The sequence below is a fragment of the Malaya genurostris genome, chromosome 3, assembly GCF_030247185.1.
Source record: "Malaya genurostris strain Urasoe2022 chromosome 3, Malgen_1.1, whole genome shotgun sequence".
NCBI classification, from domain to species: Eukaryota; Metazoa; Arthropoda; class Insecta; order Diptera; family Culicidae; genus Malaya; species Malaya genurostris.
In genome coordinates this window covers 240,173,247-240,188,932 of record NC_080572.1, presented here as the reverse complement: position 1 = coordinate 240,188,932, position 15,686 = coordinate 240,173,247, and the positions used below count along the sequence as shown (strand labels likewise).

Sequence of the window (15,686 nt, the reverse complement as noted above, 5' to 3'; positions counted from 1 at the left end):
ACGCGAATACAATTTCCGACCCCTTGTTGCAGCTCGCTTCTCTATTCTACACTTTGTTTAGAGATTTTCTGCTTCTAGTAGGTCTTCAGGTGATTTCGCCTCTTGATACGCTGATCGTTCTCTTTCTTGATAACTATCATTACGATATGAAATCGTTCCATTTGTCCAGGTTTATATCTTGAGGATGTTCGTATCAAAAATTGATCTTTTAACACATGGATCAATAAGTCCCGAGACTAACAATGGAAACAACATTTTTTATCGCAATTTTTTTTAATTCATCAACATAATCATCTTTTAGGGTGATACAATGGTTCCAACGTTTTTCCAATTTTTCAATACCATGTTTATAAAAAAATTTATCTTTCGCTTCAAAATAAGCTTCAGTTTCAGCGATGACCTCCTCATTTGAGCCAAATCATTTTCCCTGGAGCATTTTTTTAAGATCAGCAAAGAGCCAGTAGTCACTGGGGGCTAAATCTGGCGAGTATGGGGGGTGGGGAAGCAGATCAAAGCCCAATTCGTTCAATTTCGCCATTGTTTTCATCGACTTGTGGCAGGGTGCATTGCAGCAATCGCAGCACCCACTTGGAAAAAAACCTTTTTCATGCTCAATTTTTCATGAAGGATAGTAAATACACTTTCATATGATATCTGTGTCATCTCAGCAATCTCACGGAGCTTCACTTTACAATCTTTCATTATAATTTTTGTCACTTCACTCCGTTTTCCAGAGTAACGGCTTCCACAGGTCTATCCGAGCGTCCCGCGTCATTTGTGTCGGTACGACCACGTTTAAACTCGGCGCACCACCGACAAATCGTTGTATTTGATGGACAAGAGTCCGGATAACATTTTTCAATCCATTGTTTCGCTTGAACGGTGTTTTTACCCATTAAAAAACAATGTCTTATCAAAACACGAAACTCGGTTTTTTCCATTTTTTAAACAAATCACAAAACGACTTTACTCCAACCTCCATAACTCAGCTGTTTCTGGTCGGATCGACTTAAAATTTTGACCCGTTTCAAGCAAAGGTTAGTACTCTGGAAATACGTGGTTACTGGTTTACTACGAGCGCCATCTCTGCTTTAGTCTCGGGACTTATTGATCCATGTGTTAAGTAACTTTGAAATCATCCTAATTTACTTCCATTTATGGGTTATTTTCCAATTCCTTACAATGTAAATATTTGTGAAAAACATCAAAATAGAATAGAATCAATTATTCTGAAAAAAAAATCTAATATTCAGTTTTACCATACGCAACAAATCTAAGCGCTTAAAGTACAGTAAATTTGTAATTTGTCACAGTTTAGTGCATCCACTATTATCTTTATTTTTATATTAATTATGGGAGCAGAAACTTTACGTCTGCTTAGCGGCAATGTTGCTCGAATATCAAAAATACAACGAATGTCTATGATCATCGCTCGCTTTCCTTCGCCTTTGTTCGATAATCGTTCTGGTATTCGGACTTGTCCGTATATTCGGGCGCGAACGAAGCCGACGCTGCTTCGTTACTTGCACGAATATCTATTCCTTGCAGTTGTTATTCGCATTGGACATACCCCCGAATGACTTAACGCGAATATCGAACGAATATTCATACAGCGATCATCGCCAAACCTAATTCGCGATGATCGTTCGTGCTGTCTTTGTAACATGCAAATTAAGATGTTTCCCCCCGCACTATTACCATAGTCTTATGTGTATGTGATGAACCATATTCCAGCATTCTCCCATTACTGCTATCGAACGAGATATGATGAATTTATTAGATGAAAAATGCTTCGCGAAGAATGGAAACCAACGATCTTCGCCGTGACGCTATTCGAACCAATTCGAAGAATAAAATAAATGAACGAATGACAAACGAATGTATAAAACGAACATGCACGATGTATACCAGCAGCGAAGAATGGATTAGTATATTCGGGTTCTCTACGATTATTGCTTATTCCTTTTGCACCCTTCTCTCTTTCGAGCAGTGAATAGTTCAACGTTGTTCGAGACTGGCATATTCGAAGGCAGTATAATCACAGCAAGGATGCGTGAATGAATTAGTTACACGAAGAATATTTGCAACATTGCTTAGCGGTTCAAATTGAACTGTCGAGTTTAGCACTAAGCAGTTCAATTTGAACTGCTCGGCACTGATGAGTCAAAGACGAAATGTAAAAATAATAAAAGCGGTTATGTGGCCTAGCACAAAATTTGGCTAACCCCTAAATGAACTCACTCAGTGTCAGCAGAATATTCTGTTCGTTATATATGATTCCGATCGAGACGGCTAAAAGTCGCGAGTGAGCTGGCGACCCGCTCCGCAGAAAACGCCCCTATATCTAGTTGCGGGCATTTGCTCAGATTACTCAAAGCTAGGAGCAATCCTCCGAACGAGCGAATTAATTAATGCTTCGAAGTCGGACAGCAGGCCGATGAATTTTAAAAATCCGAGTAAACTGGAACAAATTGTTTTAGGCTGCATGTTCAGGCGCGTAAACAGGGGAGGGGGTGGTTTAGAGGTTCACATCCCCCTCGCACCGACCTCCTCTTTTGAAACTGAAGAAATTATTAGGTGAGACAGGGGTTAGACCGTACACGGGGTAAACCGAAAAGCTTGAATATTTTTATAAACGCGCTTTCATGTGACAGACAGACGTCACAGTTAGCTGGGAGTTGAGACGTCAGTGGCACGAAAGGTTGAAATTAAGGCACCTCGATGTATTCGTTCTCCATTTTTGTGTTAACCATTATAGTCTGGTTTTATCCCATAACGAGCCTGGTTTAGCCCCGTGATTTTAAGGCTTTCGAGTTGGTCACCTCTTTGCGACTTGGTACGAAAACTAATAAAAACTAATAAAGAAGATGTTTGGATGTAAGGTATCGGTCGGGTGACGGCCAGGATGTTAGACCATGTTCGATGTACGTTCTACTATGTCTAACTGGTGTTTTAGAGTGTCTATAACCAGATTCAGAGTGGCGAAATGGTAGCGCGTATGCACGGAATGTATGAGAACGCAGGTTCGAGTCCTGTCTCTGAGCGTATCTTTTTCCAATAAATCATCTTTTCTGTGAGTTTTTCATTCATTTGGCTTCACCAATATATGTTTCCGCTCAGTCATTGCCAAACTGAATAAAAAAATGCTAATTGTAACTGAAGGTTGAATTGACAACGGTAGATATAACTTGGGTACACGGAAAGAAATCCGTTATCCTTGGCATGATTAAAAATCAGGAAACCAATCATTTCGTCTTATCATTATATCATGACGATTTTTCATGATTTCGATCATAAATCCTAACAGTGGACAATAGCTCTACTTTTATGAAAATGTTTTATGATCCTAATATGTGTTACCTGCGGAATGTTTTTTATTCGAAACTCGTAACTCCACTTTTCTTACCGGATATCACTTTGAACCTTCTGAATTAAGTTACAATGTGATATAATGTTTGATTGATTAATTGACCGACAAAAAATAGGCAGTGGAATAAAAGCACTTATTGTGTACTTCATTCGGTCAAATATTTACTTCATAGTTTGAAATTAATTGTGTTTATGGTTAGTCCGACTGAAAGACAATTGACATCATATAGGACTACGAATGAACTAAGTACGGTTACATCTTTTATTCGGAAAACACTAAAGCAATGCTTTTCATAATTACAACTGAAGGGATTTTTATATTTTTATTGTTGTTAGAAAAACATTTCGACATAAAAATATATTCGATTATGAATTAAGAACAATATCTCATAAAATATATAAAAACGTCCTTGCCTAACTACTCAGTTTAATGTCCACAGAATACAGTCAGATTCTACGCAATATTGTCCTGTACATATCTGAATTAACTTGTTAGAAAGGTATACACTATATATCTTTAAAATCATTTTTCAAGTGGCTTATACGAAAAATAGGTTCAGCTACACCGCGGTTTTGCAATATCGCATTATTTGCAAGATTTTAATATAAAATATGTTTGACTATTGACGTTAAACTGGATTCTCAAATATCTGTGCAAAAAAGTATGAAAGCATATCTGGAGTGGAAAAAAGTACGGGTGTGTAATGTCAGAGACATAACTGGACGTCGTGAATACAAATAAAACTGACACGATTTCTTTATACTTTCGAATTAGAATTGATAGTTGATCGATTGTGTGAATTGTGAAACTTTCCCCATTTTCACTACTAGAATTTTAAACGATGCACCTAGACTTAAGTACAAATTAGTTACATAAAACATTCTGAGGCACAATTAAATATTACGAAATAACCAGTATCGTTCTTTATAATAAAATAATGGTGGCTCCGAATAGAATCTTTTATGAAAGCGTTCGTGATGGAGAGTGACGAGTTGAGTTCGAATTCCGATGGATGCCGTGTCCAGGATTCTTTTCTGCCTTTTAGACTTAGCAGCTCTGCTGTATGACGCGCAATCACTTTTGTTTGAATTGAAACTAGCTTTGCGAACAAACCGCAACACATCCGCTCGTAGTGCCAAATGATGCCAAACTGGTTTAATGCGTCTTCTCGCCTTGACGACCGGAAGGCAAATGAGAACTACCCCGGTAACCAATAAGCACATACTAATGCCGCATTATGACAGCAAATAATCGCTAATTGGCATTTCAATCGCACTTGAGACTAAATTCAGGCCGACTTTGGCAAAATATACGGCTATTCATATATAATGCTTATTTATGACTGGTGTGCATTCTGAAAGCTGAATTATAGTTGATTCACAACAGATGGGCTTTCAGATTTCAGATATAGAGCTATGAGAATTTTTGGTGCTCATAAAAGGCCATTTTAATGCCATTTTAGTGCTTACTGGTTACCTGGGTATGACCTGTGCGTTTCTTTTCTCAACCACGCAGAAGGTGCGCTCTCCGATGCCGCTGCTTGAATGCGTCTTCTCGCCCTGACATCTGCTTTTATAAAACGCACAAGAAGAAAATATCGATCAGTTGAAGATATGTACCCGATTACCTCAAAATCGTCGTCCTTGCGCGAAAAACCCAAGCGAAAGAAAAGAGTTTTCCGCGTTGTTAACAAATTTGGAGAAATCTTAATTTTTAAGTCGTTTGAGGTTATCTCATACTGTTCAAAATATTATCCTAAATTCCTGATCATATTTTTGACGAAATAGTGGAAGAATTATGTTCCTGCCGTTAATACAAGTCGAGATATTCACAATTAAGTTCTGCCCATGCTTCCATATGGCTAATGTTGAAAAGGCGCCCCATAGTAAAGTAAGTCGTATTCGCGACAAAACAACTATCTGTTTAGAGAACACACTGTGTTTGCGTCGTTGTTCAAAATCAATATTTCAATGCTTGAATACTGAAAATGATTAAACATACATAAATTTATATTAAGCTTTTGAAGAGACTCGCTATTTGGCTGTTCGAAAACAACCGTTCATTTGCAATTTCTTATTTTTAGACATGACGCCTAAATGTGCACTACAAAGAATACCATGATAACTCCAATACACCCGAAGTTATATCCACAAATGTAATATGCGTTACGCTTCGATTTTAGCAATAAATGATCGGAAATTCATTTCAGTTGAAATGGATGTTTTTATCAATTTTGAAAAAGTGTCCGGATTAGCCCCGATTTCCCCTATACACTGAGGTCTTTTTTTATGCGGTCTTTTTTTGCGGTTTTTTTTGTGTTTCAGAGTTATGCGGTTTTTTATGCGGTACGTAAACTCGCATAAAAAAGACTTAAGTGTATTATGAAAACTCTTTTCTTTAGATATTTAAGTCAATTAAAAAAAGGACAATCTCCAACAAAAGACATTATAACCAAAAAATGTTGAAGTAAACATATACTTCCCCCCCCCCACCCCCAAACAAAAATCCTGGGTACCCGCTTGAGCATGTACATTAAGTTTGGCAAACAAACAAACTCATTTTTGCCATATGTGTCTGGTCTTCAATGACTCAAAGTGGAGGGATCTTCCATGGCAAATATTTAATAATTAACGAATGTTTACTTTCTCGTTGATGGATTACTAAATATATGAAATCTTAAATCTGCACTGAGTGAAATATCAAATACGAGACTGTATTTAACACTCAAACGTTCGGGTAGGGATTTTCATCGAATTTATTTTTTCAAAATATCATAACTCTTGATACCGTTGACCAATTTTCATGAGTCCAGTGTAAAAAAAACAGATTTTCTTCTAGTCCATGCTGACTCATACGGAACCGCAGCGGTCCAAAAACACCGGAGTTATTCCAGATCGCGTTGGGGTATGTCTGTTCTGCCGTTAGAAGATTTTGATACATAAAATTTTATATAAGTATGGGATTAATACGGAAATTAGCATTAGCATTAGCATTAGAGACCGCCCGTGTGTTGCTACTCCGTTATTGATCTGGACCAATTGAGATTGCAAAATGATTTTTTGAAGTAACATGTTTGGGAATAACACATTGTTTCACACTGTGCAAACTGTATTGAACCATGCATGCTGATCAATACCGACGCCGGCCACGTCCGAATGCAGATCTACTTGGGAGGGAAAGGATTGTTAGTTCGATGCATGTTGCTACTAAGAACCGAGGAATCCTCTGCATTCCCACATGCATCACAGGAGAGGATACTTTGTTAGTAAATGTTTTGATAATGTTATCATGTGTTTATTGCTCTGGGTAGCCGGCTACCAAGAATGTTTTAAAGTGTTATCATTTTAAGTGTTACTTTGTGCTGGCAATATAATGCACGAAACAGTCAATCTCCGAAATTGACAAAACTCCGGACAGCCGGCTGTCGAGTATGCAGTCACTCGTTTATGCATCTACCTTTCGCGTTTTTTTTAGTCATGCAAAAAAAACACATTCGGATTGATAAAAAAAAGGTATCATCTCACTGCTAGATGGATTAAGCAAGTTTCTATAAATGAAACTACGTGATACAAAATAAACGAGCGAATAGGATTTAGACAAAAAAGTTGATTCATTGCATTGAAATATTCTAAACAGTTATTATAAAATCATTTTAAATCACCAAACAAAGGTCAACAAATTTCACACGCGTCTTGATTCTTTATTATTTCCGCTTTATTATTTTAATTATTTATTTTAATTATTAATTGGTTATATTAGTTGATCTGGGGAGCCGGCTACCGAGAAAAACATTAATTTACTGTTTGAAATATTAATATCAAGTGTTTTTTACTATGTATTCAATACATGTCATCTCTGTTATGAACTTTGTAATATAAACGGATTTGCGCAATGGTTGATTTTTATCATTCATTTTATAATCCTGAAAGACAATCAATAACATGGAAGAAGAAATCATTCCTAATAAAACTTTTCTACGAAGTTAGACGGAAATTGATAGGTTGAATAGAGAGATGATTTAGTAAAATAGAGTAATCAGAAGTAAAACATTGAAAATATCTGATAACTGAAAGGAAAAAGAAACTCCTGCAATTGTCGCCTTTTACGACATGGAAGCAGGAACCCAGTGGATCTATTCTTGGTTCATTTTTTTCCGCCGGATTCCACACGGCATCTAGGCTGGTACTGTCCGGAGAGAGCTAATAGGTACTATCAATCTCCTAGTGGACCCCAGCCCCTAGTATGGGATTAATACGGAAATTGTATAAAATGTGAAGGACTTACTAGAGCTCATAAAATGCAATGTAAATCCGGATTGTGGTCCCATAGAATTGTGCTTGAAATTTGACATGGCATTTCATCTCAGGACTTTTCAAGTTGTTAAAAGACTTTCAAAACTAATTTGGGAACTCCAGTTTAGTTGATCTGCATATTTTCGAGATTTTGATGTAAATTCAAAGTACTTTCCACTTAGAGCTGTTTGATCAACTACTTTTTGCCACCTTCATAGCATACTTCTATCGGCAGAACAGACATACCCCAACGCGATCTGGAATAACTCCGGTGTTTTTGGACCGCTGCGGTTCCGTATGAGTCAGCATGGACTAGAAGAAAATCTGGTTGTTTTTTGACACTGGACGCATCGAAATTGATCAACGGTTTCAAAAGTTATGATTTTTTTTAAATAAGTTCGATGAAAATCCCTGCCCGAGCGTTTGAGTGTTAAAACATGTTCGACGATAACTTCGAGTAAAACTGAAAAAATAAATTTTAGTTTGATCAAAAACACATCCCAAGAACATTCGAGATGCTGAAGCCGGATTTGAATAAAATGCCGGACAGTCTGCTTAAACAAATCTAAACATGACCGAGGTTGCTGAAATAGAATACGAAAGCTGTTTTTGTGACTTCATGATTATTGGTACAGTCACAATAATTTCGAATGGATTCTCCAGACGCTGATATGCATGGTTTAGCTGATGATACAATCAAGGATAAGAATACCGACAATCCTTCACGCACACATACTCAGTATCTTGAATGACAATACAGTCACAAATGGTCTTATGCCAAGTTGTCATTATGCTAAATAACCATTATGCAAAATTGCTTTATGCGAAACTGGCATTGCGCCAAACGATATTACGGGGTAGCCCGCTGCCGACGTCCCATGTTACATCTAAATTTCAAAAGTTTACTCGCGAAGGCCGAAATAACATCAACCACCAAAAACAGGTAAATTCATCAATCGGTTGACTTATTCAATGATCAACAGATCTAAGCACGAAGTACTTAAATTCAAAGATACAGGTTTGCATTTTATAAATCATCCAAACACAGTTCTACAATTTTAACAGGCTCTAGAAAATTTGTACCCATCGGCACCAACTTATTCGTCGAGCCAAAGCAAAACAAGCGACTTTATGACCAAGTTCCGATGAAAACTGTCGTTGTTTTGTACCGCCGCGAGTAAATTCAATTAGTACCAGAGCGCACCGGCAAAATGTGATAATCCGGTTCACGGTGGTGCTGGCCTGAGTTCAACGGTTTCAAAACTATCCGAGCTTCTCGCTGGGCCATAAAACCGACCGACCGACGATTATGGGCGCTAAACCAGTCGCAACTTTGCGAAGAGTTGAACAGTCACTGTCGTATCCGTTCACAAGTCGAGAGCTAGCAAACTTGGCATACCGGCTTGGAGTGTACACAAGCCATCCATAAACTGATCATTATCGAGAGTTCTGAGCAAGGCTAAGCCGACACACGGTGCACAGGTCCACCCGGTAGACAGTGGTTTCGCTATGGTAGCACACGATGGTGAGGATTCCCCCGCCAGAGTGGTTAAGGCCATAGTCAACAGGGCAAAGGCAGGTCTTCGGTTGCCTTCGTTCCGTTCACTGAAAACCGGCTACCGCCATAGGAAAGTTGAACCCGGAGAGTGTAGGTCAAACCTAGACCGCAAACCACAGAAGACTTTCGAACGCCGTTGGTGGGTCCGTTGAACTCCGTTGTTTCCGGATCAGACCGGCACGGATCACCGTCGTATCGAGTATCAACTAATCCGCCAGAGGGTTGCGTTGCTACAACACATGCGTGGTACCAACCAGCGGTTCAGTCTGTTACGCAATTCAAACGATGTGAATGTGTGTGTTGTAGCAGTGTAACTTCTTGATCCCCGGCCGTTTGGGTGGTTGTTACTTGGTTGTTACGTCCAGTCCAGTTTTGTGACATTGCTTAAAACTGGATGACAAAATCGATTAAAAGATTTCATTTTGATTGTTAACATAAGTGTCCTTCGAATTACAACTTCACTGAAAGCATCATGAATTTCATGAATCCAGTTCTATCAGCTCAGTAACAGTAGAGCAGTAGAGAGTAGCAAATTTATCGGGTCACAAAGCAGCACATTTCGAAGCTGAACACTGGGAAAACTTTCCGTATTATCTAAGTTATGCTGCTGTCTAAAACATTCTCAAGCAAACAACAAACTTGTAGAATCTGTTTCTGCATCGCCACGGCACGATTCCCCCCCTTACCTGGTGTGGGTCAGCATTCCGGTCGAATTCCATTCCGCATTCTCAATGTCGGACGACGTTTTCCCATTCGATATCGACATCGTTGTGATTTGCTGTTATGTGAACTTTTCTCCGACAGAGTAGAGACAAAAAAAAGAATGACGTCACGTTCCTTCGGCTGCTGGAAGCACGATGAATATTTGATCCACCACCACCACCACCACCTACACGGCCTCTCACACGGTTCTCGTGGCCGCCAACGGTAGGAGGAATATCTTCTGATTATATTTTTAGCTCGTGCAATTTAGTTACGCACGTATCCGACATTTCTCTTCTCATAACAAGTCACCGCACAGCACAACCTTTTCATCCAATTAATCTAGAAAGTATGTTTATACGATCCTGCACGTTGTAAGGATCCGTTTAACACCAGAACATCTTTTCATCCGTCATTGGTTCCATTAGGGATAGAACAAGCACTTCCATTCACTGTCGCGATTACAGAGAATACCGATATGATTCATTTACCACTGCTACTACTGCCAGTGCCAGTGGCTGCAATTGAACTACTCGAAAGCCACTTGCCTCGACCGAACGCATTCTGGCACTGCAAATCTCTATCTGCCTGCCTTCTCTACCTGCTGCTGGTTGTTGGTTGCTAATGCGCGTAAGTACACACACGAAACGGTATGTGTTTCGGTTACATAAAGCACCCGTGTCGACACATACTCTGCTTTGCAGGAATTTCCTCTCTATTTTCCACCGCTGTTTATGCACACAAACCTTCCACGGTTCACCCGAGGACCAAGTAATTTGGCGCTATCCGAATCGACGGTGTTGAAAATTTTCCGATAATTTGGCGGCAATGTCTGCAAAGGAAAGGAATAAAAATTGAGAATTTAGTTCGACTGTTTAGTACACAAAATTTAAGGTCAAAACTCAATTGGGAATATAATATAAAATATGCATTCATTTATAAACGATTTAAGGGGTTTCATTCAAATCCGAAGAAAATTTGCAAAACAAGTTTTCTACTCTGCTTCAATCGAGTCTATATCAAAAGAATCGAATTTCATTCATATTTATGAGCTCTCTTCGGTTTGTTATCGGTCGATTTATGCGACAAACAAAGCTTGTTGTTGTCTTTCCTCGTATGCAATATTCGTTAACCAACCGTACACCAAAAACAAGTTCACATTTTAAAATCATTGTTCAGCTTCTATATAATAAATTATTAGACACATGTGTCGGCATTTTTGATTAGAAAAAAAATCTGTTATATTTCCCTAAAGCTTTGCTGGATTCAGATAAAATGCAAAATCACCTTGTCTTTGAAATTTATCAAGTCGACCGTCCCACGACAAAAGGGCCTAACTGCAAATGACAGTTTCTCTTTGTTTACTTTTTCTTTCGCGATTTACCAAACTGATTTTATATTTGACGCTTTACTCTTCGCAAAACATTCAAGGTAAAACTACAAGCTTTCGATTTATATTGGAAACTTAAGAGAATTTGCAATAATGGCTCCGTAATAATCAAAAGAGAAAGTAAACAAAGAGAGGCTCTCATTTGCAGTTAGGCCCTTTTGTCGTGGGACTATCGAAGTGTACAATTTTGCTTCCGCCGTTTTTTTTTTTCAAAATTAAAAGCTTTATTGCGAAAACGTGCTTACAGATGTACTATTCAAAGTACTGTCCGTCCGGCAATTTTCGGATCCCGACTCGAAAAAAGGAGTCCTTTTTTGACGCTATCCATGAAGCAATCCATTTTTCCAACTCTTCGAAGGATTGAAAATGTTGATCTGCCAGGCCGTGTGCCATCGAACGGAATAGGTGGAAGTCAGAAGCGACATCTGATGAATACGGCGGGTGAGGCAAGACTTTCCATTTCAGCGTTTCCAGGTACTTTTTGACCACATTTGCGACGTGAGGCCGAACATTGTCGTGTTGGAGGATGACTTTGTCATGTCGCTCTTGATATTGTGGCCGCTTTCCTTTTAGCGCGCGACTAAGGCGCATCAGTTGCATTTGGTAGCGATCTCCTGTGATGGTTTCATCCGGTTTTAAGAGCTCGTAGTAAATCACACCGAGCTGATCCCACCAAATACAAATCATAGCCGTGAATAGTCGGTTTTGCCTTCGACGAAGTAGCATGCCCTGGCTTTCCCCATGATTTTCTGCGTTTAGGATTATCGTATCGAACCCACTTTTCATCACCGGTTACGATTCGATGTAAAAAAACCCTTACGATTTTGTCTTTGAAGCAGTTGCTCACATACAAATAGACGGCGCTCGATGTCCCTCGGTTTCAACTCGTACGGCACCTAGTTTCCATTTTTCTGAATCATTCCCGACAAGCTCTTCTTGGGTTTGACACGAATCTTCATCAAGCAATGCTTCTAGTTGTTCATCTTTGAAGGTTTTTTCTCTTCCACCACCATGTTTGTCTTCGACATCGAAATCACCAGTTTTAAAATGTTGAAACCACTCCCGACACGTTCTTTTATTCAGAGCAGCATCACCGTAAGTTTCTGAGAACATTCGATGCGCTTCAGCTGCATTTTTTTTCGAATGTAACAGAAAAGTAAAACTTCCCGCAAATGGCGAGAATTGGGCACATAAACAGACATTTTTTTTTTTTTTTTTTTTTTTTTTTTTTTTTTTTTTTTTTAGATGGCCCACCCACACCCATACACTTCATTTGTAGAGGGAAGGTTTACCAGCTGTTATCTTTCGATATTTTTTTAGTTTCGTCTACTGCACTTCCGTGTACCCATCCATTTCTCTTCCATCGCTAATCCAAGGGTCTCTGTCTCACAAAAGTCTTGCAGAGATCTTTAAATACTCTAAGATTGTTGGTCCGCTTCGCTTCGTTAGGCAGCTCATTGAACATTTTGTATCCAGCGTAAAATAGCGAGTTCTGTGTACAGGATTTTCTGAAATTCAACAATCTTAGGTCTCCGGCTCGTCTTGTTTCATAGCGATGGGCATCTCTCGCGAACACAATTGTGTGTAAGAGGTATCGGGGAGCCATTCCGTTCGTTAGTTTGAAAATAAAAATCATTGTATTATACTCCACGCGTTGTCTCACCGACATCCACTGTAGAGAGTCAAGCATAAAAATTCTCGGTGTTCGTCGATCGCATCCCAAGATCAGTCTCATGGCCTTGTTTTGGAGAATCTGCATACGTCGCTGTTGTTGCTTGGAAGCCAGGAACAAAATAGAGGCACAGTAGTCGAAATGGGGAGCAATCAATGTTTTGTAGACCATCACTTTGTTGTCGAATGTGAGGTAGCGGTTGATTCTACACAACACGCCGAACTTCCGGGCAGCCTTCCGGATTGTGTAGTTTACATGCTCATTGAAATTTAGCATTTCGTCCAGCATTACACCCAAGTACTTGATCGCATCGACCCTCTCGACTATCTCACCATCTATTTGTACCACTCCGTTGCATTCATTCCTTGATCGCGTAGTCACCACCATGCACTTCGTTTTGCTGACGTTCAGTTTCAGTTTTTTCCACTTCAGCCAATCAGCGAACACTTTTAGTTCATCGTTCATCACGTCGTAGCATTCACGAAAACCGTCACAGGTGACGTATATTACGGTATCATCAGCGAAGAGATTGGGTTGTGCCTTTTTCAACGTCTTTTTCAAATCGTTTATGTACAACACGAACAATAATGGACCCAGCACACTTCCCTGTGGAACACCAAGGTCTACCGCTGCTGCCGAGGATAGCGCCCCATTGTATCTAGTCACTTGTGTCCGATTTTCCAGGTAACTGTTGAACCAGTTCAGTACAGTTCCTCCTATGCCATAGTGTTGTAGCACTCCAATCAGCTTTCTCCGGTCTATCGTCTGAACGCACGCTTCAAGTCTACGAAAACAGCCAACACTATCTTCTTTTGCTCGATTGCCTGCTTCCATTTGAGCAGGAGAAGGTTCAGTGCCGATTCACAGGAATGTTGTTTCCGAAATCCTGATTGTTCCTCTACTATTATTCCCGCATCCTCAATGTAGGCTGATAGTTGCTCCTTCACTATCATCTCTAGCACTTTCTCGTAAAGAGGCAGCATGTTTATTGGCCTGCGATCTTCAGCCCGAGTTGAATTTGGCACTTTCGGTATTGGAATTATCATCGATTCCTTCCATTCGTCTGGGAAAACTCCTTGCGTCAGAGACATGTTGATAATATCCAGTAGTTTATCACCAATCACGTCAAGTGCGTCGACGAGAACTCGTTTGGTAACCTTATTTACTCCAGAGCAAGGCTTTAGGGATGTAACCACCTTTACAAGCTGAGGCATGGTAACAGGCTGGAACTGGTGGAACTCAGCGTCAACTGGAGAACGCACTGTTGCATCAGACACTAATGGGGTCTGGCTAGGCGGCGAAATAGAATCATAAATAGTCTTAACGTTTTGGATAAAGAAGGTATTCAACCGTTCTGCTGTCTCTTCGTCGCTATACGCTGCACCATTTCCATCGAATTTTATTTCTTCACGAGCAATACCTCCTGGTTTGATGAGCTGTTTCAACCGCTTCCACAACCGTTTCGAATCGCCAGTACAACTTGCAAGTTCCTCCTGCACTGCATTGTTCTTCGCAGAACGGATTGCTCTAACGTAGCGTGAATAATACGAAAACAAGAACAACTGTCACTGAAACGGCGATGACAATTCGTTAGACACTGTACACACTCACTTTAATGGCATTATCATCTATGTATTTTGACCAGCCTCAACCGGTACAGCCACCTATCGGAAAACGACGGGAGCAAAGTTGCACACCTGATATTATCTCCAGTTCTACTGATCGAATTAATTATATTTTTCTTAAACAATCTTCTTTGTAACAATAGCTCACTAAATAGCTATTATGAAAATTTTTATTTTGTTAATTAACTTGTTATAGAGGGAGAGGTGAAGTTTAGTGTGCACTAGGGTGGGACAAAATATTGATTTCAGCTCCACCAAACTTTTCGTTTTTCTTTTGAGTCCCATAAGGACTGTGAAAAATTTTAGCTCAATCGGTGAAACTATAATTCCACGGTTTAAAATTTGTATGGGATTTAGTATGGGGAAACTGACTTTTTACAAAAAAGGTTGTGTTATTGTGTTATTTTTGCAAGAAAATTGACGAGGAAGAAAACCTTCGTAGACCGCAAAACAATCCGAAATTTATACAAAAGTTATTAAAGGAAAACCGACACAAGGTCCGAGCAATGGCTCATTCCTTAATATATTTAGCACCACTACTGCTAGTGATCGTATTATAATGTGACTTTCCTTTAACGTGCTATAACGGTTTATCTGAGTTATTTGAAGTCTTCACGGTAGATTCTTTTGTCGTGAATACGACTTACTTTACTATGGGGTGCCTTTTCAAAATTAGCCATATGGAAGTATGGGCAGAACTTAATCTTGAATATCTCCACTTGTATTAATGGCAGCAACATAATTCTTTCACCATTTCATCAAAAATATGATCAGGAATTTAGGATAATATATTGAACAGTGTGAGATAACCACAAACAACTCAAAAATGAAGTTTTCTCAAACTTTGAAAAGAACGCGGAAAACTCTTTACTTTTGCTTGGGTTTTTCGCGCAAAGACGACGATTTTGAGGTAGTCAGGCACATATTTTCAACTGACTGCGTATAAAAGGGGAACCGTGGTCGAAAATCGATCATACAAAGGCGAATTCTTGCTTTCGCAGATGAACAGGATATATTTCTGGAAGAACAGTTTGGGTTCCGGAAAGGAAGATCCACCATCCACCAACTCACAAGGGT

The 15,686-nt window shown here is 39.4% G+C and overlaps 1 protein-coding gene across 1 annotated transcript in view; it reads right to left on the bottom strand.

Annotated features, from left to right (window-relative positions):
* The window catches only part of LOC131439367 (uncharacterized), an 81,079-nt gene that overhangs the window by 61,195 nt on the left and 4,198 nt on the right, over positions 1–15,686 (bottom strand). Inside the window, exon 2 of the mRNA XM_058610290.1 lies at positions 9,907–10,754. Within this exon, the coding sequence (XP_058466273.1) occupies positions 9,907–9,986 (80 nt within the window). The 5' untranslated portion in view covers positions 9,987–10,754. The remainder of the gene's footprint in view (positions 1–9,906; positions 10,755–15,686) is intronic.